The sequence below is a fragment of the Clytia hemisphaerica genome, unplaced genomic scaffold (genome assembly GCF_902728285.1).
Source record: "Clytia hemisphaerica strain Z4C2 unplaced genomic scaffold, Clytia hemisphaerica genome assembly, whole genome shotgun sequence".
NCBI classification, from domain to species: Eukaryota; Metazoa; Cnidaria; class Hydrozoa; order Leptothecata; family Clytiidae; genus Clytia; species Clytia hemisphaerica.
Window position 1 is genome coordinate 1052383 of NW_027104218.1, and position 21966 is coordinate 1074348.

Consider the following 21966-nt stretch of genomic DNA (forward strand, 5'->3'; position numbering starts at 1 on the left):
AGAGTTGATTGGCTTTATTGATCTTGGTGATGATGAGCTCAATGAGGGTCTGCTTGAAGACAAAACTAAACTAGCAACACACATCATGGTATTCATGGCCAAGAGCCTTATGAACCCCCTTTCGTTTGCCTTTGCTAACTTTGCTACTGATGGAGCATCCAGTGAACAAATTTTCTCTTTATTTTGGAAGGCAGTGAGTATCTTGGAGATCACATGTAACCTAAAAGTTGTTTCCACTGTTGCTGATGGGGCTTCAATTAACAGAAAATTCATGCAGATGAATAGGGTAAGATATTTAAAGTTAAAAAGTAGCACACTTTCTACCCTGATGATGGGTGGACTTTTAGTGAGGATTTTTAATTTTTTTTTAGAAAAATTAGATTTTTGAATTTTTTTAAAGAATTCAAGTTTTTTTTTTCTTATAAATAAAAGAGCCTAGAAATTTATTGGAAAAAAAGAATATGAAAGTGGGAAATCTTTTAACATTATCTCCTACTTTTGTGTCTATTTTTTTAAGAGAGTACTTATGAGCATAATTAGCCAGTAATTGAGGCATTTTTGAAATAAGAATTATTTTTAGCCAGGATTTGATCGTTACTCAATTCTGATATATTGATGGTGAGAGAGTCAAGTATCACCTACACACTTGTATCTTAAAAGGTTATGAAGTGATATGCAATATTAACAAGCATTCAGTTGAAAAATGTCTGTTTAGGTATTCAACCCTCAAAAAATATTTAGTCATTTGTGTACTAGAGGTTAACTACCAAGTGTCGGATAATTACCCTTTCCCTTTCGAGATTTATCAGTCATTGAAATTAATGCAAATTGGTTGGATTTATTGAATTGTCTTTCAATTTGCCTATGAACTTTTGAAAGCTTTGGAAAATTTATATTTTCCAGGTTGCAAATTCATAAAGTTATATTTCAAAAATCACCATGTAAAATACATGTAATTTACATGGTGATTTTTTAATATAACTGAAACTTTTAATTCATCTATTCAGGATTCAGACGGTAAAAATGGTTCAGAGTTGATTTACAAGGTCAAGAACATGTATTCAGAAGAAGAACGTTACATATTCTTTTTTGCCGATGTACCTCATCTCATCAAGACAGCACGAAACTGCCTTTGGTCATCAGGCTCTGATTTTTCTCCAAGATTCATGTGGAACAATGGTAATTTAAGTTTTTATGTCATTAAGTTATTGGGGGATTTTTGCAACATCACATGGTGCAAAGTTATACGGGGATTCTTTTTGGAAAAAGGAAAGGTATTCAATAAGGGATGGGTAAATTTTAAAAGGGAGGGGGTACAGATCTCTCTGCACACTATGAGGCTAACCTGGGTAAACCTGGATTTTTTCTTGCCAAGTGAACTAACAATCTAATCTAGTTGCTTGGTCTTTGCAAACCAACTTGGACAGTAGGAATTGTCCTTTAGAAATTGTAAAAACTAAAAGTGTTAGTTATCCCTTACTCTTGATCTTTCCCTGATCAAATTGATGGTTCTGGAATACTGGCATAGTCAAACATTTGCTTTGGTACGTTTATATTTTTTTACCTCTTTTAACTTTTCTTTCAGGTTCTTACTTGCTTTGGCAGCACATTAAAACTATGTTTTATGAAGACATGGACAATGGATTGAAGTTAATGCCAAAACTTACCACAGACCACATTCTTCTCAACTCCTACTCTAAAATGAGAGTTTACTTAGCTGCTGAAATTCTCAGTAATACAGTTGGAAACATGTTGTTGAAATTCGGTCCAGAAGAGGCTAAAGGAACTGCTGGATTCTGCTTACAAATGGATCAGTTTTTTGATTGTTTTAACGTGCGAAATACCAAAGAACACAAAAAGACTGGAAAACCTTTTTTAGCTCCATATACCACAGTTGATCCTAAAAAGGATGAACGGTTTAGCTTTCTTGACAAATTTTTGAAATATCTAGATGATTGGAAAAAGAGTACAATGGAACGCCCTGGGGAATTTTCCCAAACCAACCGAAACAATATGTTTTTATCTTTACCAACATATAATGGTATCAAAATTAGCATCAGTTCCCTCAAAGAAATCATACCATTTTTACTTGACCAATGTGGATTTGACTATGTTCTAACAGAAAAGTTTTGCCAGGATGACATTGAAAATTACTTTGGGAAACAGAGGGCAATTGGTCGTTTTAAGGACAATCCAACTGCAAAAGATTCTATCTACAATGACAATATAATAAAATCACAGTTTGACACACGACCGATTGCTGGTAATGTTAGAAAGGCTGAGTTTGATCCCAAAGATATACCAGACACTCCAATCAAAAAACGTAAATGTTAAAAATGCTGTATGTAGTACAGTATCGAAGATAAGAGATATTTAATTAAGACTTTGGTTATAGAGGATCTTAATAGATAAAATCTACTACTCTTTTGTGCTTAATTGTAGGGGTAGGTGGGACAAGTGGGGAGGGGGTTAGTGGGTACTCCAGGTGAAAATCAACAAAATGGGGGGATAATAAATCATATAAATTTTTTCCATATTTTCATCCCCAAAATCACTTTATATTGCAATGACCCCCATTTTATGACTTTTTTTCTAGGGAAAATCACTAAAATCCCCCTGCTTATTCAAAAGAGAAGGAAAATTTGAAAAATTGCAAGTTGACGCTCCCTAAAAAAAGAGTACTCTTAGGTGCCATGCCAAATAAACGCCCCCTCCCCCCGCTTGTTAATTTTTCGATTTTTTTCCAACCCCCCGGACGTTATTAGGACCCCCCCCGTTTATTAATTTTTTTAAAAATTCCCAGCTCCCAAAAGGAAAGTTTCTTGTTTTACTCTAAAAAGCCTAAATTTAGTCTATTTTGACCCTTTTTAGGATTTTTAATAGTCCATTTCCAACCCCCCGGTAATTAGGCCCCCCGTTTATTTAATTTAAAACACCCCCCCCCCGTTTATTCAGCACCTAAGAGTACTGTAGCTATTTAAAATTCATTTTAGAGTTTTAGCTAAAAGTCTTCAAATATTTTTCTGAATTTTGATTGGACTGGATTTAGGTCAGAAGGCCTCATAAGCTTTTCTTGTTCAAATTTTAAACCACTTTTTCATTACATAGCTAGATATTCAATTGTTACAGGCTATTCTCTAACTCAAAAGATCTGGAGCAACTTTTAGAGTCTACATTTATTATCCTTTTTTTTAAACTCACATTTTATAAAATATTACGTTGTAATCAGAAATGAAAAAAACTGTAATAGTATTTCATATCTTTTGAGATTACTTTATTGTGTAACATTTTTGTAAATTATTATCTTACCTGATGTAGTTTCAGTGAAAAAAAGAAAATTGAGATCATAAATTATCATGATACTTTTGTCTTAATTTCCTCCACATACGAAAAAGTGAAAAGTGCATAATTCTCATAAAATTTTGAAATGTCTAAAATTCTCAACATCTAAGGTGTCTTTTATTTTACAGACGAAATTGAAACTAAAATACCTCGGCTAGAATTTTATTTAGTTGAATTTTTGGATCAATTTTCACGAACTTGATCAATAAAAATTAAATTTCGAAGAAACGCTTTAAATCTGATAAAAGATCCTGATATCGGAAATGCGGTCATTTTCAAAACGTTGACTCTCGAAATTTAATCGGGTTCAAGTATACTGTTTTTGGCAGTCAGACATTTGTATTTTCGTCTAATCCCACAGGGTTTCTTTCGGAGTAAAGTTACTGGGATGAAAAAAATATAGTTTGTTCATTTTTATTCAATAGAATGATAAAATCATGACTAGAAACAAAGCATAAATTTTTTGAATAAAATGAAATGAATAAATCATCAATAATAACACAACCGATAAATCAGTGATACTGATAACACAATAATTCAAAAATTCTTGACCAAAATATTTGCCTAAAAAACGCTTTATAAATTAACATAATATAAAGAATAAGGGGAATTTAGGCATTTGAAAGAAATAAAAATTGTACAACTTTCACAGTAAAGCCATAGAATTTGGTTTTTACTTTGAAGACTAATGGTATCAAGTTTTCCCCATTGTGTACTTTGGCATCTGCTTAGTACTCAAAATACCAAACATATGACGAAGAACTACTTAACTTTCCAGAAAGCTGTTTATCATTTGAGTTGATTTGACCAATCAGACAGTTGGATTTTACAATTTCAAAATAAAAAATAACAAATCGACCAATCAGATCAATCAGAATGATAAACGGCTTTCTGGAAAGTTAGGCAGTTCTAAGATTCCTTCAGTGAAAATTTTAAAAGGAAACATATGGAAAATACATTGGCAGCATAAAATAAATTACTTTAAATATAATAAATTCATGTAATTACAACTTTTGTTTTTTGTGGTAAATAAAAAAATATACAAGAAACTATAAAAAACAGAAAAGCTTTTGAATCAGAATGAAAAATTCAAGTTATAAAAACCTTGGTGAAAAGCATAATAAACAGCAACAGCAACTCTGTAAAAAGAAATTTGGCTTGTCCAAATTGTAAAATCATTTCATACAATATAATGCAAATGAAAAAGTCCAACATTATTATCAAAAATGCAGATACATAATTATAGTATGGACCTCAAGACAAGTTAAAACAAACCAATACAAAATGAAATATATGTATATTATTATATAAATATTGTTATAAATATATATATTTATGGCTCCTCTTTCTCTGATTTTTTCAAATTTGCTCTCAAAGAGTGTTTTTGAGTTGACTTGCTTTTAAACTTGTGTTTTTCCCTTATGCTTTTTGCATATGAAAATCCTCTGATTTTGAGGTAAAGAGAGAGTAGTTGATCAAGTAAGTCTTTCCCAAGATCTGTATCTATTTCTGGTGAATCACTTAAAAGCTGTTCCCAATACTTTTTAACCAATAAGTTTTTCATTAAATTTCTGACCATTGCTTTATAGTCAACCCTTGTGACATGTCTACATGTTTCACTTGTGAACAAAAGTTCAGCTTGTTCAAAAACTTGTACCGTTAATTTGGAGACACACCACAATCCACCTCTATTTTTTGCTTTAATCAAAGCATGCTCTTCCATGTCAGTTGGTTCAATTTTGAATTTCTTCAAAAGATTAAATGATTTTTGAAAAATATCTGTTCGCCAATGTTTACTGGTGCGTAGTTTTGCATAGATTTTGTGGACTGCATGTCCGGCTATGTAATTGAGGGCTGCCTTCTCCTTTGTCCCCAGTGCAGTTCTAATATCAACATTTGCATCACTTTGATTTGGCTTTAGATGCTTTACACAACTGCTAGCAAATTCCAACATTAGAAGGTTATGAACTCGTTTGTCAGTAAATAATAGATCAAGTTTTGATGAAGTTATTCGCCGAAAAGCAGCAAGGAATTCGTCATTTTTATTTTCCTTGTATTTGAAGATGATCTCCTCCAATTGTTTAAAGATTACATCACCTTGATTTTGCGTAATTTCAAAATCAATAAACTGGGATCGAAACTCCTCTGGATAGCACTGGTCATGTGATAATCTTTCAGCAGATTCTTTGATTAGTCTCATAATATCCATCGATCCCAATTTGTCACTTGCAATCTTTGTTTTTTCCTCCTTCTCTTTAACTTTTTCCAAATACACTTCGTGTGGATGTTTTGCTGCTTTATGTCTCTTTATTCCACCCTTTGTCTTGCAAATCTTTCCGCATACTTCACAATCAAATGTTGCCACTTGTGATGTTTCTGCAAGCTGTAGACAAAGAAAACAAAAGTTGAATTATTAACTTTCAATTAGTTAATTTTCCAAGTATTTTCCATCATTGAAACTGAAAGAATCAAGAAAACTTGATTGTTAAAGTGATTGAAAGAAAAGATTTTTGAAAGGTCTGGATTATGTTGCTCTATGCTTGATTTGGGTATCCTACATCATAACCCCATCATAACCAAACATAAGTATAGAAACTACTGCATGCACCCTTACACTTAAAAGCAGTCAAAAGTAAAGCAAATATTATTGGTATAAAGGGAAGGTTTACGTGTGAAAAAAGAACAAAGATTTGCATTGGAACTTACATCTGACTCCATAGAGTTAATCTGCTCCGATATTTCTTCCTCACAGTCGAAAAAACCAGCATCAAGCAAGGAAAGGATATCTTCAATTGGGTAATCACTGCCTGAATTACTTGAGCTGGCCGCCATTTTGAATTTTTCTTCCCATTCAGAAGGTCTGGGCACGAATATTTCAAGTTCCTCTCGCTAAAACAATGCGCCTATTGTTCGTTTCCCGTCTATGGAATTTTTCTTTAGTCTATGATCACACATGGGAACATTGTCGATAAATAAAGAACAAAGAAATACGCATCTGATCTTTATAAGCAACTGTAAATATAACGTATTGTTATATATTATTTTTATCCTAAAGATTACGAAAATGGTACCTTTCCTTTTATAATTTCTTCTCTAGTTTCCCTACAGGATAGTACGTATTCTCTTCTCTACGAGTAAATAAACATAAATATCAAATTTAGGTTTCTTTTGTATCATAAAGAGTACGAAATTTTAAAAATGCTTTTATAAGTGACTTTTCTTACTTCAAAACCGCTTTATCTTTGTCTCTCTATCCTCTTTCTCATTACTTGAAAAAGGGCGTAAATAGATTTTCAATTTTGTTCGGCGACATTTTCGTTTGGCAACACTCCTCCCCTATTATGCTGAAATAACGTATCGCACCTGCCGGCTTTCGATGCCAGTGTGTTTTCGCTTGCTGTTAAGTCAATCATGCGTAAATCAATATAAACTTTTCCTTTTGGTCTGGCGACATTTTCACTTGGGAAACATTCCTCGCATTTCTCTCAATGGTGTTGAACAGGTTGTGTTGCCAATTGCCAACGAGTATATATATGTTGATCTTGGCCTTTTCAAAGCATGAGCTTCTTGGAAAGCACTTTCTGTGCTTTGACGTATATTGTTTTCATCGACCAAGGGAAATGAATCAATGGGCTCCACATAAATTGTGCCACCAATACTGCGATCTAAAGCTTTTTCCCAATCACTTTATGTCACAAATTGGGCAAATGCAATGTAGTATACTTCACAGTGAACCTCAATCTTGGCAACTCCACAAATTGGCTTATTTGATCTGGTATCGACCTGAAAATAAAGATGATAAGAATCTTGCATTTCTTGATAATGAACTAAGAAATTTGCGATTATTGATCCATATTGTTTTCTTTCTTTCTAATGTAAAATGTACCATCAACTGCTATCTCTTGGGACTGCCTGGCATAACGTGGGGCGCTTTTACCGAACTTTTTAAGAGTCATCTTTTTTTATACAGTTCAAGAGACATGAAAATGTATTTGTTGTCAAGGATCTCTCCTTCATTCCCATGTTATATTAAAAGTAGCAGTCCCAATTTGGAGCAGTTGACAGTAGTACACCACTAGTTCCTTATTCATCGAGTAAAAATATATCCTATACGGCTGTTTGAGGAAATTTTAGTACCAGCTCATCCTATTAATCCCCCACAAATCCACCAAATCCTACAATCATGGTCGTACCTTAGACCTTTTAACTTAATCGAATATTTCAAGTTGGCAGACTTCCAGGCTATATTCTGAGCCTTATTGGACTATTTTTGAACTTTTGGATCCTGAGATCCTAAGGTCTAAATCTTGAAAAACGTTAAAATAACCGGAATTCTCATTCTATTTCGACCATGATTGTAAGTCCCACCTAAATATTTGGAACAGAAATTAAGCCCTCCCCCCTTAATTTAGAGGGATCCACACCATGCCGTATGAATAATCCTCTACACTTTCTAGGGGGGAGGTTTGTAGGGGTTCGAAATACCGTTTTCCCGTCAAATTTTTTGCTGAATCCCTGAATCCCGAAAATTGAAAAAAATAATAACACCGTCACACCGGTTTGTACAGGCTCAAATACCGGCATAAGGACAAAAAATAAGGCCAAATACCGTCACCGTCCGATTTTAAAATACCGTTTTCTCGTCTTTTTTTTTCGTCAAATCCCGTAATACCGTACTAAAAAAGGACCAATCCCGTCACAATGTAAAAGTACAAACCCCCCTTTTCTATTTCATATAAACATTGAATATTTAAAAAATGAAAAAAAAAATCTGAATCTAATTGTGAAATAATTTGTACCTGTATATCAAGACCATCAAAATGAGTTTCAACATCAAAGTCTTTGGATACGTTGCGGACGATTACAAAACGTGGCATTGCAGAGAAGTTTCATCCATCATTATAGTGCGAGGCTCACAAGTTTGCAATGCAGATTCATCAAGTTATTACAGTTACCCCAAGGTATATTATTAGTAGACAGTTCATCAACTTTTGGAGCATCTGGAACATTATTTAGTTCTGGAGATTCTATTGCCAGTTGGCGAGCGTTGTTCCATTGCAGATTATAAACGTTAGACTTTGCTTTGGGTATCCATGAATCAACTGTTGAAGGCCAAAGACCATTTAGATTTTCTGACATTTTATTGAATTTGTCAATTCAAAAATCTCTTTCAATGATTGAATACTAATTTGCTTTTCTTGAAGCATTGGACACCATGCTCTGGATTAAGTCTTTAAGCAATGGTGTCAACGACTTGTAATTGTTCAACACTGTCACCAAGTCATCGTGGAAAATTTTAGAATATTTGCCGAATTCAGTATTGTGTTGGCCTTCCAATATATTGATATAATTTTTTAGTTCTTCTACCTAATCAAATTTTACTAACTTTTTCGTAGAAAGTGCCACGCCTTCTAAAATTCGAAAATTTACGTCACATGATTTTTGAATAATTGATGTCAGAATTATCTTCGTTAAAAAGTCACTGTAGGGGTTTCTTCAATTCGAATGTCAAATCCTTTTTTGGATGGGGGTTTTATCGAAAGATAGTACACGTTTTTTTTTATTAGAAACTAGTTTATAAGAACATATAGGCTGAAATTCGTCGAAAAATTAAGAACATCTTAAGAACATGCCCAGCCTCAGTTTGGAAAACAATGAAAGAAACTACAATTTTTTCCTCTTTTTACTCTTAGGTGCCAAATAACCGCGCCCCCCGCTTGTTAATTTTTCGATTTTTTTCAACCCCCCCCCCCGGACGTTATTAGGACCCCCACGTTTATTAAGTTTTGAAAATATTCCCAGCTCCCAAAAGGAAAGTTTCTTGTTTTACTCTAAAAAGCCTAAATTTAGTCTATTTTGACCCTTTTTAGGGTTTTTAAAAGTCCATTTTCCAACCCCCCCCCCCCCCCCCACCCCGGTAATTTGGTCCCCCCCGTTTATTTGATTTGAAAAATCTTTCCAACCCCCCTGTTTATTCGAACCCCCCCGTTTATTTGGCACCTAAGAGTAAGCAGTTTAAACCGAATATAGGGGTGGATCTTCAAAAGTCGAGAGTCAAATATTGTCCAAATTAATTTTGCCAAATTTAAGTGCTCTTTATTTTGTATCATATTGTCGATTTAGAGTAGTCTGAAAAATTAAGAACGCATTTAAGAACATTTTAGGCTGAAAATTGCTGAAAAAAATAAGCACATCCAGGCTCAGCCAAATTTTAGGTGTTCTAATAAAAAAAAAACGTGTACTAATTCATAGATGAAAATGAAATTTTAAACACAAAATTTAAACCACAACGTATCATCAACTGCTTTTTCGAAAGACAATAAGATTTTTTGTCTTAAAACTGCACGAAATCCCTCTTTCATACTGGAATCAACCCCCTGACAAAATTTGAGAATAACAGCTCAGCTACCTTCTTGCGTTACACACATTTTTTATAAACGTTGTCACCGTTGAGTAGAGTATTGTTGAACACATCAAAAGCCATTTGGATGGTGGGGGAGGGTAATAAGCTTAAATTCTTAGCCCAAAGAACGAAATATTATCACTTATAACTCATTGAAGTTCGAGAAATCGCACATTTATCGTTTTGTGACGTCATTTGGGCCCTAAATGACGTCATCGAAAGGTCATTAAATTGTTTACTTCACTGAAATTAATTTGTCATTTACACAAATAATTTTTTCGATAATTTCCGATCCAATGAGGGGTCAACCATTGCTTAATTTTTTCTCAAACTCGAGATATCGAATTTTTCAGGTTTTGATGAATTCATCGGACCCAAAATGTCTCAATTTGAATATTTTATTTTCGAAAGTTTCTCTATACCCATTGTTACCCCTCTCATCTTATTCTCCATAGAATTTGCGATCCAATGGTTTTTTTAAAAAGTCATACCCTTAGAGAGACTTTGAAAGGTGAAAAAACCGACCCTTACCGTCCGCACATACCCATGATCCACTTTTGCCTAAGTACCCCCCCCCCGGGCTTCTTCACCTTCTTTTATCATCTCATCAAATGATATAGAAGAAGGAATTTTTGATAATGAAGCGATACAGTAAATAATGGTTGTAAGTGAGGATTCTGATGACCTAACAACATGGCTCAATCAGGAAAAAGTATGTACATTAGTGACAAATGTTATAAATGGTGTATCTCTTGATGACGAGGTGGAAAGACTTAATTTACTTGTCTTTCGAGGGAACTCGTTCAATGATTTCAACAAATACTTTCAAAAACCATGGCATGATAGAAAGAGAGCTAAATTGAACATAACATTTGCTGGAGATGAAGGCGAAGATATTGGTGTAAACAGAGAATTATACACAGGTGAAAATCGTTATTCAGCCAAACTACAGTTCAACCAATTTTGACTACCCCTTCCTAATCATATCATCCTTCTTTAGAGTCCTGGTTGTGTTCATAAACGATCAAAACATTACAGCAGACCGCAGCCAGACAGCAGTACTCAGGGCAATTTTTTTGTGTCTTCCAGCAGGGATGAAGATGATCAACCCCTTGTTAAAGGGAAAGCATTCGAACAATACCAGAGAGAAGCAAAAGCGACTTTGCCTTTGGAAGAGAAAAATGTAGAAAACCAGAAGAATCTGCTTCTAAAAACAAAGTCAAAAAGAACAATAAAAGATAGCAAAGAAAGTTCTGTAAAAAACAAGAACAACAAGAAGACCAGCGAGGAGGAAGGAGAGAAGAAAGGAGCTAAAGATTGGACAGACGATGAAATATCCATCCTAATAGATATGTTGGAGGAAAGGCCTTGTTTATGGGGCTGTTTTGATAAGGAATATTCAAAGCGAGACCTAAAAGATATTGCTTATACAGAAATCGCAAGTGTTTTAGACGTAACCATAACATCGCTAAAAAATAAAATAAATGGTTTCAGGGCAAATTTTGGAAGGGAAGTCACTAAAGCGAACAAAACAAAGAGTGGGCAGAGCACTGACGAGCTTTATGTTCCTAGCTGGATCTATTAGCAGCTTCTTTTGTTCTTGATGCCTGTCGTTAAATCAACTAAGAGTAGAGATACTCACAAACGTCAGAATGATGAAGAAATTTACGAAATTGAAGATGAAGAAAACCTGAGAACAGATTGTAATTGTTTTCTGCCCACCACGCTGGAGCTCTAAAGGGATGGCTGAAAACAAACAATTTGACGTCTCTGTTGGACGGATTCATGCGAGACTGCGTTCAAAACAATATCCTGGAAACTAGAATTTCAACGTCGCTTCAAGGTTTGTTTTGATTTTGCTGCAAAGGATTATGGGGTAGATTATTTTTGATAGATTTGGCGGGTGAGAAATGGCTCGAATTGGGCGCCGTTTTTACAACCAGCACCTTGTTGTAAACATTCAAAGCGATATGGCCAATGTCCACAGATGTTATATTTCGCATCGTACCTTTAGTGCAAAGCGTGTCGATAACGAAATCCACATCTGGAGCAGGTAAAGCCCCCGTCAAACAAGAAAAAAACAATTGCTGAGCGGAAACTAGATAAACTTTCAAAATGCGCAGAAGCTATTACGAAACCCGAGACGAAACCAGCCAAAACTACCGTAGTTACCAAGCAATCAACCTCGACCTTTGCTGCATACATAGATGAAAGACTCTCTAAATTAAGAAACTGTGGAAGAAGATTTGCTGAAAAACGATGTATTACTTTTTAATATTACTTTATTTACGAAAAGTTCAAAAGTTAGGTTCAAAAGCCTAAAATGAATTTTAAAAAATGTCACAAAAGGCTAAAAACAAGGGTATCAATTTATGAGAGAAACGACTTCTCTTTTACCAAAAACATTAAAGTACAATGTCTTGCTCCTTGTAACACTCTTTATGTTTTCTTTATCACTATTGTCTTTTTTTACTTCTGTTTTTCCCTTGTGCATAAACAAGATGCCGAATGCTTCAAACCCCACAAAATTTTCAACATATTCCCAAGAGTTTCCAAATGTTTTTTCTGTGTGTGCATCATCGTTGAGAAAGGTGGAGAATGTGAAAGTTTTGAGAAAAATGCTTCGTTTGAACTGTTGCAGCTCATCTCGATTCACAGATGATGGAATGTATTTACAGGGATGCATTATCTTGTAAATAAGTGCTTTTTACGTAATGGAAATACTTTTCCTGATGCATAAAATCGTGCCTCTATTTATTACAATAAATTTAATACTCTCGTTTTTCGCCTTTTTCTGTAATTTTTTAAAATTGTCTTGTCTCTTGTTTACGGTCTGATCCAAGTAACTCGTCTGCAGGGATATCTGTCCCTGCATATGCGAGTGTATCTGATTAGTCAATTCGCCCGAGTCACTGAGCAGAACTTTCGCGGGCTTTTCGATATTTTCTATGCGCGCGCATAATTTATGAAAAAAGCTGACATTGCAAAATAACATAAACAAATGAAAATGAGAACACAGGTTCATTTCTAAACAAAATGACCGATGGAAAGGAGCCCTTACAAATGTGGCTGATGTTTGGATGTAGTTTAAAGTAGTTTTGAAAGTTTATTGAGTTTGTAAAAGAGTTTTTATGGTAAGTTAATTATGTGTGTCTGCCTGGGTTTCGATAGTCTGTCAACAAGGGTTCACTCACATATACAGTATCAAACAAACTGTATCAGACTTTTTTAGTTGCACCAGACTCTAAATTTCTAGAAACTTTGTATGATGAGGTAAGAGTTTTTTTCTAAAATTTTGAGTCTGGATAGCCAGGCTACTGCCTACAATATCAAATCAAAGAGGGTAACTTTTTTGTGGCACATCCGGTACAATCTGCTAAAGTCCCTGGACAATAAGCCAGGTTTTTTAAAAGCATATTGTGCAATGCTAAGGCCCAGAGGACTACGTTTTCGACATGATTTGGCTCTAAATTTATTGTAGTGAAAAATACTCTCCATCTGTTGGCAAGAATACCAAACAAATTTTCAGATGTACGTCTTGCTCTACTGTGTCTGTAGTTGTAGATCCGTTTATCTTTCGTTAAATCATGCTGGCGATAAGGTTTCATCATGAATTTCGTTAAACCAAAAGCATCCACCCCGACAAAAACATAGGGCAAAGAAATACCACTAAATAAATCATCATCCTTTGGAAGCTTTACTGAACAATCATGAATATAGTTTAGCAATGAACTGTTATTCCAAACACCTGTCATTAACTCGACCATTAGCCCCAACATCAGCATACAGGCATTCATACACTGGACCAGCAATCGCTAAAAGAATTATCGAGTGTGTATGTTGTTGATGGTAGTTGAAGAAATTTTGGGACTAATCTATCCACCAAGGCCTTACAACATCCCTCGATAATGTAGGAGGCCCCCCCAGCGGTTTGCGTGATGGCGTGATTGGGACTTTTTTCTTGCGTGATGGCGTAATTAGAGATTTTTTTGGCGTGATGGCGTGATCAAGAATTTGGCGTGATGCGTGATAGGGCAAAAATTCAAGGCGTGATGCGTGATTTCGGCTATTTTTTGCTATTTTTTGCGTGATGACAAATTTTAGCGATTTTCGTGATGCGTGATGGAGAAATTTTTTTTACGTGATGGCGTGATTAGGGGTGCCGCTGGGGGGGGGGGCTCATATAGGATACTGCATTCTCAGAAATTCTAAACTGGAAATGAAATGATTGAAATGATTCTCCAGTCGCAAGAAATCGGAGAGTAAGGGCAAGTCTCTCTTCAGAAAGTATTGGTCGGTGGCCACCATCACTGTTACCTATCTGACCAGGTTATATCACATAAACTTCGTTTAGCACAAACTCGAAATCCCCCACATCCATTCGAAACATTTCCTTGAAGCCAAGTCTGTCCTCGATTTTTAGCTCTAGGATAATGTTGTGGAATATCCCTTTTTCTCTCTTCCTTAATCCACTCTAGTTTTTCCTCTCGTTGGTTTTTCATCGTCTGAATCGACGAGCTCGTTGAGCAACGCCACCATTGCTACATTTCTTTTCTCGGCCACCATTTTGTTTTGAGAGAACGAATGAAATAATTATCGTTCGAAAGAATTTTTAAATGAAGTACCTCAAAACTGAAATTTCGCTTCATCCAACACGAGTTTTCCCATCCAACATTGGAAAATCGTGTTGGATGAAATGTTGGACTGGTTTGCCCTGGCCTTTAGCTTTAGATAAACCAAATATGGTCTTTCTAGCAATAATTGTTATATATTGTGCTGCATGAAAATTAATATTTCCATTTAACTCTCTTAGCCTCAGCAGCAGCTGGACCGAAAATTAACGAGTACTGCATCTGAAACAAAAAGCAATAAAACCATTTTACATTTACCAACTGACACCTTAAAACAACATAGTCAAACGTGCGCACCGCACTGGGCTCAACTTCAGATATTTTGTTAATCGAGAGCCCAATTGTAACATTTCAAATATTTAGTATTAGGTAGCAAATATTATAACTTTGTCCTGTCCTGACTACTCAAATCTTGATTGTCTTCGTTAATTGAATTTCTCTCCATGTTTCAAACTGCGAGCTTAAAATCTGAAAAAAGAGAGGAAAACAAAATGAGTATCTAAAAATGAAAATTAACAAAATAGGAAGAAGTCTTTAGTTCATTAGTTTTTCGAAAGGTTGAAATAAATCACAACTAAAGTGATTTGATAGAGAATTAAAAAGTAGTTAACAGCGTCTTCATAGAAGTGCACTTTTCATTATGTCTAAGCTAAAGCTATAATAATTCATCGATATTCCTAAAATGTAGATTGAAATAAAAGTAATAAAAAGTAATAAATTAAACATTTTTCAAAAAGTCCCCAAAAAATGACAATAAAAAATCAAAGACCTGACTAAACTACTTTTCACTTTAAACAGAAGCTATAATAATCATGGTAAAATTAAACTGACATGGCCTATATACATTAAGTCACTAACCCTGAGTGAGATAAGACGACCATCCTGGAAATTTGACTTTTGTTCGTAAGCTTCATCAAATATAATGCCTGCCTTGCTATAACTGGCTGCTTTCGTGGAACGTCTCAAGAAAAACTTTATTCTGAACTTGGTCTCGAGAGTCTTGCTGATCGTCGATTTAGTAGAAGAATGATCTTCTTCTACAAAATTTTAAACAATTTAGCCCCCTCTTATTTACGTAACTACTTACCAGCAAGACTTGCGGCACCGGGTAATCTAAGAACAAGAAATCCTATTTTTCAACTTAATATTCGAACTGAGCGTTTCCGGAATTCTTTATCCTACTGCATAAACAGTGAAATTCTGGCTGGTGTATAAAGATATCCTTCTACTCAAAAAAGCATCCTTGAGTTTCTAGCCCAAACTCTCCTGTTTTGAGTTCGTGACACCAGGGTTGATCCTTCTCAATCATCTTCGAGTAGGATTTAGTCACCTCAATGAACATCGAAAACTCTCAACACTTTCTTTTGCACTGCTTATTACTCTCAGCAGCATCTTTTGTCAACAACTTCTGAACCAAGACATAATATTTCACTAAGCCCTAAACTCTTCGACCTTTTGTTGTACGTGATCCAGAATTACTTTCAACATAAATAACATAATAATACTCTGTCATTGAATTATTCTAGACTCTGAAAGGTTAGTGGTGCCTTATTTTAGTTAATGATTTCTCACGCTTAATATTTTTATATTGGTTATCTTTAGTGAGGTTTTCCTTATTCAATAGTTATACCCTTGGCGATCCTAGTGCCTGCGGGGGGGAGCTATTATTTATTGTGTTTTTTGGAAGTAGTCTATGTTGAAGTGTAAGTGCTTCCACCTCATAAAAAAAAAACAAAAAAAACGTCGAGAGCTACGCTTAACAATTTTGTAACCCAGACAGTAAGAAAGTTGTTTGGAACTTTCGTCCCAGTTTTTTGATTTTTTGGATGACCAACGGTAGCTTGACACCGACGGTGGGACGTTCCGCGACACATTTAACCACAAAAAATCCTTTCCGTCACATCCCCTTGACGGTTTGCTCTTGACAATGCAACAAAATGGCGAAAACTTCTGAAAATCTAAACACGGTCCTGTACCCCAAATAAATGCTTATAAATGAAATATAGGGATCCGATTCTGCGTGTTGGTGCCCCGCTCGTTCTCTGCCTGTTCGGAAGCTTCCGCCTCCACGTACAGATTTGCATTCAGTACAAAGCAAGGAATTCGAATGTGCGAAATGCATCACAGTCACGCCAATATCATTAGAGAAGATCAAAACAAGTAAACAAAGAACGACTAATAACAAGGCAACAAATACTGAAGGTAAAGAGAAATATTAAGATGAGCAATGTGTTTTCGCTAGACTGGATAGACTGGAAAGAAGATCGACGATCTGTAAACAATGATGATGTTCGTTAAAGGATCCAAAAAAAACATGAATCCTAGCTGCAAAGCTAAAGATGAGCTATGAAAGACACGACATAGATCAAGCAACAACAGACCTTTACGTAGCATTACTACAATGCGCTAGGATACCAAGAGGTAACGATCAAGAATTCATCAAAGAAGAGAAAGAAGAAGCGATGGTTAAACTAACCAAGTCAATCTCATTGTTCACAACCTCGGAGGGAACAAACATGAAGACCTAGAAGAACAACGTGTAGGTGATAAGGATTATGTTGAAGAAGTTGTACAAAACCAAATGGGCTAAATGACACATCGTAACGCAGAAAGAATAGGGAGCTCGGAAAGGGACGAAATGTTCAAACAAAAAGATGGACCCTTGAAGCGTGCGAACGAACGAAAAGAAACGCATATCTGGCATCATCCACAAATTAGAGAAAGACGAATTAGCGTATCCGACGATTTTTCGAAGAAGACGCGAAACATCAAAGAGTGGCATAGGAAGTTTGATTTTTTCGTGCTGCTTGCCTTCGTGCCTTTTGAAAAAAAGTCGTGCTTCGGAAAAGTTTGTGCCTTGAAAAAAAGTTCGTGTCTTTCCTTTGAAAGAAGTTCGTGCCTTTGAAAAATAAGTTCGTGCCTTTCGAAAAAAAGTTCGTGCCTTTTAAAAAAAAGTTCGTGCCTTTGAAAAAAAAGTTCGTGCCTTTGAAAAAAAGTTTGTGCCTTTCGGAAAAAAATTTCTAGCTCTTCTTTAACTTAAGTTCTTTCACTTCTTCTTTGCAATCCCGCTAATTTGCACGCGTTTGTTGACTTCTCAAACGGGGCATAAAATAAACATACATAATAGTATTGTGTAATTTACAGAACGATTTTATATTTTCTAAAACTTTCCTTTGTAGAGGCTAAAAACGCAAAAGCCTCTTTAGAAGAGTTTCTTCAGAGGGAATTCCCCAGACATGATATTTACTTTTCGAATCCGAACGAAAGAGAAAACATTCGATTCGAATCGTAGCAACAAAGGGTTTTCTGTCGTCAGCATAAATAAAAAGAAGATGCAACAAATCAGAAAGGCCCCCCCCCTTCGTCTTTCTCAAAAAAAGGTAAACACATAAACGCCCTCATAAACATTCGAAAGTAAAATGATTCGAAGTCTATTTTCTTTGATCTAGCTTTCGCATGAAGCTCTTTTATTTACATTGGCTGGATTGGCTTATCTAACAAAAAGCATACACATGGTTAATGCTTTGTAAGAGGGAAAACCCCTTGAAATTTATTAGCAATTGTTCGTAAAGATCTCTGACGAAACCCAGAATAAAGATCTTGCTATAACATTTACGTTTTCGAGTTATCGTTTTCGAAAAGTAATACACGGAGGAGATATTTTCGTGTTTTTTTTTCTACACTATACTACGTTCTGTAAGATATAACTATGAAAATCAAAATGGCGACAAGCATTTTCAGTGGATCATGGATTTTCTTCATCATCCAAAATTCAATCAGCTTCTCCCTTTATTTTGGTAGAAAATATTGTTTTGTGAAAGTAATATCTTTCAAAATTCCCTTTTATAGCCTCTAAAATAGACATTTTCAAATTTTATGCATTATGCATTATGCAATATGCAATATGCAATATGCATTTTGGACCTGCCGCTTCTCAACCGACAATTTTCATATCTTTTTTCTTCCTGTCTTTTCAAAACAAAACATTCGAATCTTGAACAAAACATTCGAAAGTGTCTTCAAATGTCTTCTTTTTTTTCTCATTTGTGTAATTCCTGTTATTTTGTTTGTCAAACTATTTTCAAAAGGCACGAACTTTTTTTCAAAGGCACGAATTTTTTTTTCAAAAGGCACGAACTTTTTTTCGAAAGGCACGAACTTTTTTTTCAAAGGCACAAACTTTTTTTCAAAAGGCACGAACTTTTTTTTCAAAGGCACAAACTTTTTTTCAAAAGGCACGAACTTTTTTTTCAAAGGCACGAAGGGCACGAAAGCACGCAAGGCACGAAAAAAATCACACTCGGCATAGGAAGGCAAAGGAGAATTACAAAAGGATGGCACCTGGATATATAAGGTTAGAGGAAGTCCTCGGACAAAACTCTACTTTAAGAATCTTACAAACCCTTCTGAAAATGAAATATTGTAAAGACGACTGGTTAAGAGGCCCACCGTGCGCCTACAACTGTAAAATTGTAAAATGTTAAGCATGATTATTTGATAGAGGTCGATAGACCTGAGAAAGATGAGAAAACAGAATTACAAAAGGATGGCACCTGGATATATAAGGTTAGAGGAAGTCCTCGGACAAAACTCTACTTTAAGAAGATCTGTAACAAACCCGTTACTGAAAATGAAATATTGTAAATACGACTGGTTAAGAGGCCCACCGTGCGCCTACAACTGTAAAATTGTAAAATGTTAAGCATGATTATTTCATAGAGGTCGGTAGACCTGAGAAATATATTACTGTAAATTAAATTTAAAAAAAATTAACGACGTCGATGGTGAGAATTATTTGTTTTAATTTTCTTTCTCATTTAAATGGTTCATTTGAAATTGTTTTGTAAATAAGAAACGAATGGCCGTAATTGACAGACAGACAGTCAATTTTCATAATTTTGCTTTACATTAAGGTTGGTGTGGATTACTCGTCACCAGGCCTTGTAATCTCATTTTTAATGAATTTTTAATCATAATGAGCTGAGCCCAAACTTGTTGTAGTCTGTGTAACGACACTTTTGAAATTGAGACAGGGGAATATGGTATTTTTATTATAGTCTGTGGCCTTTTATTTTAAAATTTACTTCGAGTGTTTACACGAATTGTCTACTTGTAAATTTGATGAAAAAGGAATCATGCATGTTCCACCGGAGTCTAATGCACTTTTTGAGTTAAGCCGAACTTGAAATTAAGCCAGATGTTCTGCCTGAGATAGGTTGGTAAGCCGTTAAGCCGTCAATTTGGTGGGTGGGATGACCAGTCAAAGTACTTTCGTTTTCAAACTTATTGGAAATTTTCACATAAAACAGAATACTTCGTTCTTTATAAACAACCCTTAGTTTAACTTTGTTCTTAAAAAAAGAACCTAGATTCTTATAAAAAAACTTTTTTCATAAAGGGACCACACCTTATTGGGACCCCGCCCATGCTTATTTCTTCATTTCTAAGCCATCACTTTCGATTTGGGACTTGTTAAATTTGATGAAAAAGGAATCACGCCTTTTCTACCGGATTCTAATGCACTTTTTCAGTTAAGCCATAATTGACTTAAGCCAGAACCTAAACTGACCCTTAAGCCAGATCTTCTGCCTGAGATAGGTTGGTAAGCCGTTAAGCCGTCAATTTGGTGGGTGGAATGACCAGTCAAAGTACTTTCGTTTTCAAACTTGGAAATTTTCACATAAAACAGAATACTTCGTTCTTTATAAATAACCCTTAAATTAACTGTTCTTAAAAAAAGAATCTAGATTCTTATAAAAAAAACTTTTTTCATAAAGGGACCACACCTTATTGGGACTCTGCCCATGCATATTTCTTCATTTCTAAGCCATCACTTTCGATTTGGGACTTGTTAAATTTGATGAAAAAGGAATCACGCCTTTTCCACCGGATTCTAATGCACTTTTTCAGTTAAGCCGTAATTGATTTAAGCCAGAACCTAAACCGACCCTTAAGCCAGATGTTCTGCCTGAGATGGGTTGGTAAGCCGTTAAGCCGTCAATTTCTGAGCCTGAGATGCTATGCTTGTATGTGGACGTCACTTTTGAAATTGAGACAGTGGTATAATAGTTTTTAGATAGTCTGTGTAATGCCTTTTTAAATCTATTAAAATCTCATAATTTCCTATATTGGCCAATAGAATTGGGTTTCGATATTTTTTGTGATCTGAAAAGGTGTGATTTATTCGTCAGCACTCTAGCCAAGCCTATTTTGACCAAATTCTACTTGTTTTTTAAGACCAGAGAAATTCTAGTCTGTGTAACGTCACTTTTGAAATTGAGACAGGGGTATATTAGTTTTTAGATATTCTGTGTAATGACCTTTTAAATCTCAACTTAAAGCTGTTTTAGTCTGTGTAACGTTCATTTAGGTGTTGAGGAGACAGGGAAATAAGTTTTTGATAGTCTGTGCAATGACCTGTTGATATAGGACGATTAGTCTTTGAATTATTCCTAGTCTACAATCTAGTCCTAATTGTGATTAGAGTGTGCTTTTTTAATAGTGTCTTGTTTCGTCCTTTAAGAACATCATTCATTATTTAACCCTTAGATTGGAGACACAGATCAAGTTTTCCCGTTCCGTTCATTAATGCTGAGCAGCCAAACAGACTTAGCATCAGTAAAACGTAAGCTAGACAACGCCTTGGCTGCTCTTCCCGAACTAAAGTTTTTTATTTCAAGCTGCACCGCCGTCTCCACTGTTATAGAGAAAGCAGACGATTTCATTTTCGGTGTTGCGTACTTCTTGGTGGCGCACAAGTCAACCAGTTTGACGGAAACCAAGATTTATGATCTCATCTACGATGTCGAGAAACGTGTGCAATACCAAAGCACCCCATCAAAACAAGAAACACCAAAAATGGGGAATCAGATGTGCTTTAGGCCAAACTTAAGCAAGTGGTAAAGGTATAAAAATGCAGCTTTCTTTGAGTTCATTGTTTTAATGCTAATACAAATTACACCGGTTTAACTTTGATATTGTTTCTGATAGAAAAATAGTTAAGCCAACGGTTAATACTCTTCCATTGCTTTAGGACTACAACTCACAAATGGTCAAGAACAAAGTTTCGAAAGGATATGTTTCCACACGCTTGGTATGTTGCTCACCGCAACTGGATTTCAAAATTCGAGAGGCATCACAGCATCTTCAGGAGCAAGTATTTCGTCATCAACACATATCTTTGCTTGGTGAAAGTCCAAAATCCTTAGTTCCTGAAAAGGAAACCTCCCAGGGCAAAACCATTGACCGAGTAAGGCGAGTGATGATGAAATTGAATCATCGCATTCATAATGGCGCCATTTTTGAAAGGAGCCAAACGGTATGTCATTTGATTTTCCTTTCGATTGTCATTTACTAGCTCAAACCTTAGAGGGGGCTGCCTGTTGATGCCTTGCGGTTTTTATCTTCAACTTTGCCGATTCTTCTATTTTCTCGTTGTTTTAGCAACTTACGCTTTCAAATATCATTCTTCGATTGACGAATATCTCGAGACAGTTTGTGCCAATTGAAAATTTGGTGAAAAGATTGACCTACACAAAGAGAAGGTCAGGTCACACATGGAGGCAGAATTTGTTAAGGTATCAAATTAGT

General features: G+C 35.4%; 1 protein-coding gene across 1 annotated transcript; it reads right to left on the reverse strand.

Annotated features, from left to right (window-relative positions):
- Nucleotides 1–4448: 4448 nt before the first annotated feature.
- On the reverse strand, nucleotides 4449–6289 carry LOC136815803 (uncharacterized). Its single transcript, XM_067072255.1, has 2 exons — nucleotides 6049–6289; nucleotides 4449–5725 (listed from the first exon to the last, which is right to left on the reverse strand). The coding sequence occupies exons 1-2, from the start codon at nucleotides 6172–6174 to the stop codon at nucleotides 4676–4678; spliced, it is 1176 nt and encodes a 391-aa protein (XP_066928356.1). The 5' UTR covers nucleotides 6175–6289; the 3' UTR covers nucleotides 4449–4675.
- Nucleotides 6290–21966: the final 15677 nt, after the last annotated feature.

Excerpts from the sequence above, each read along its gene's own strand:
- LOC136815803 (XM_067072255.1), bottom strand. The coding sequence starts at position 6,174 with ATGGCGGCCAGCTCAAGTAATTCAGGCAGTGATTACCCAATTGAAGAT. Across the intron at positions 5,726-6,048 it reads TTAACTCTATGGAGTCAGAT|CTTGCAGAAACATCACAAGT; the intron begins GTAAGTTCCAAT and ends CTTTGTCTACAG.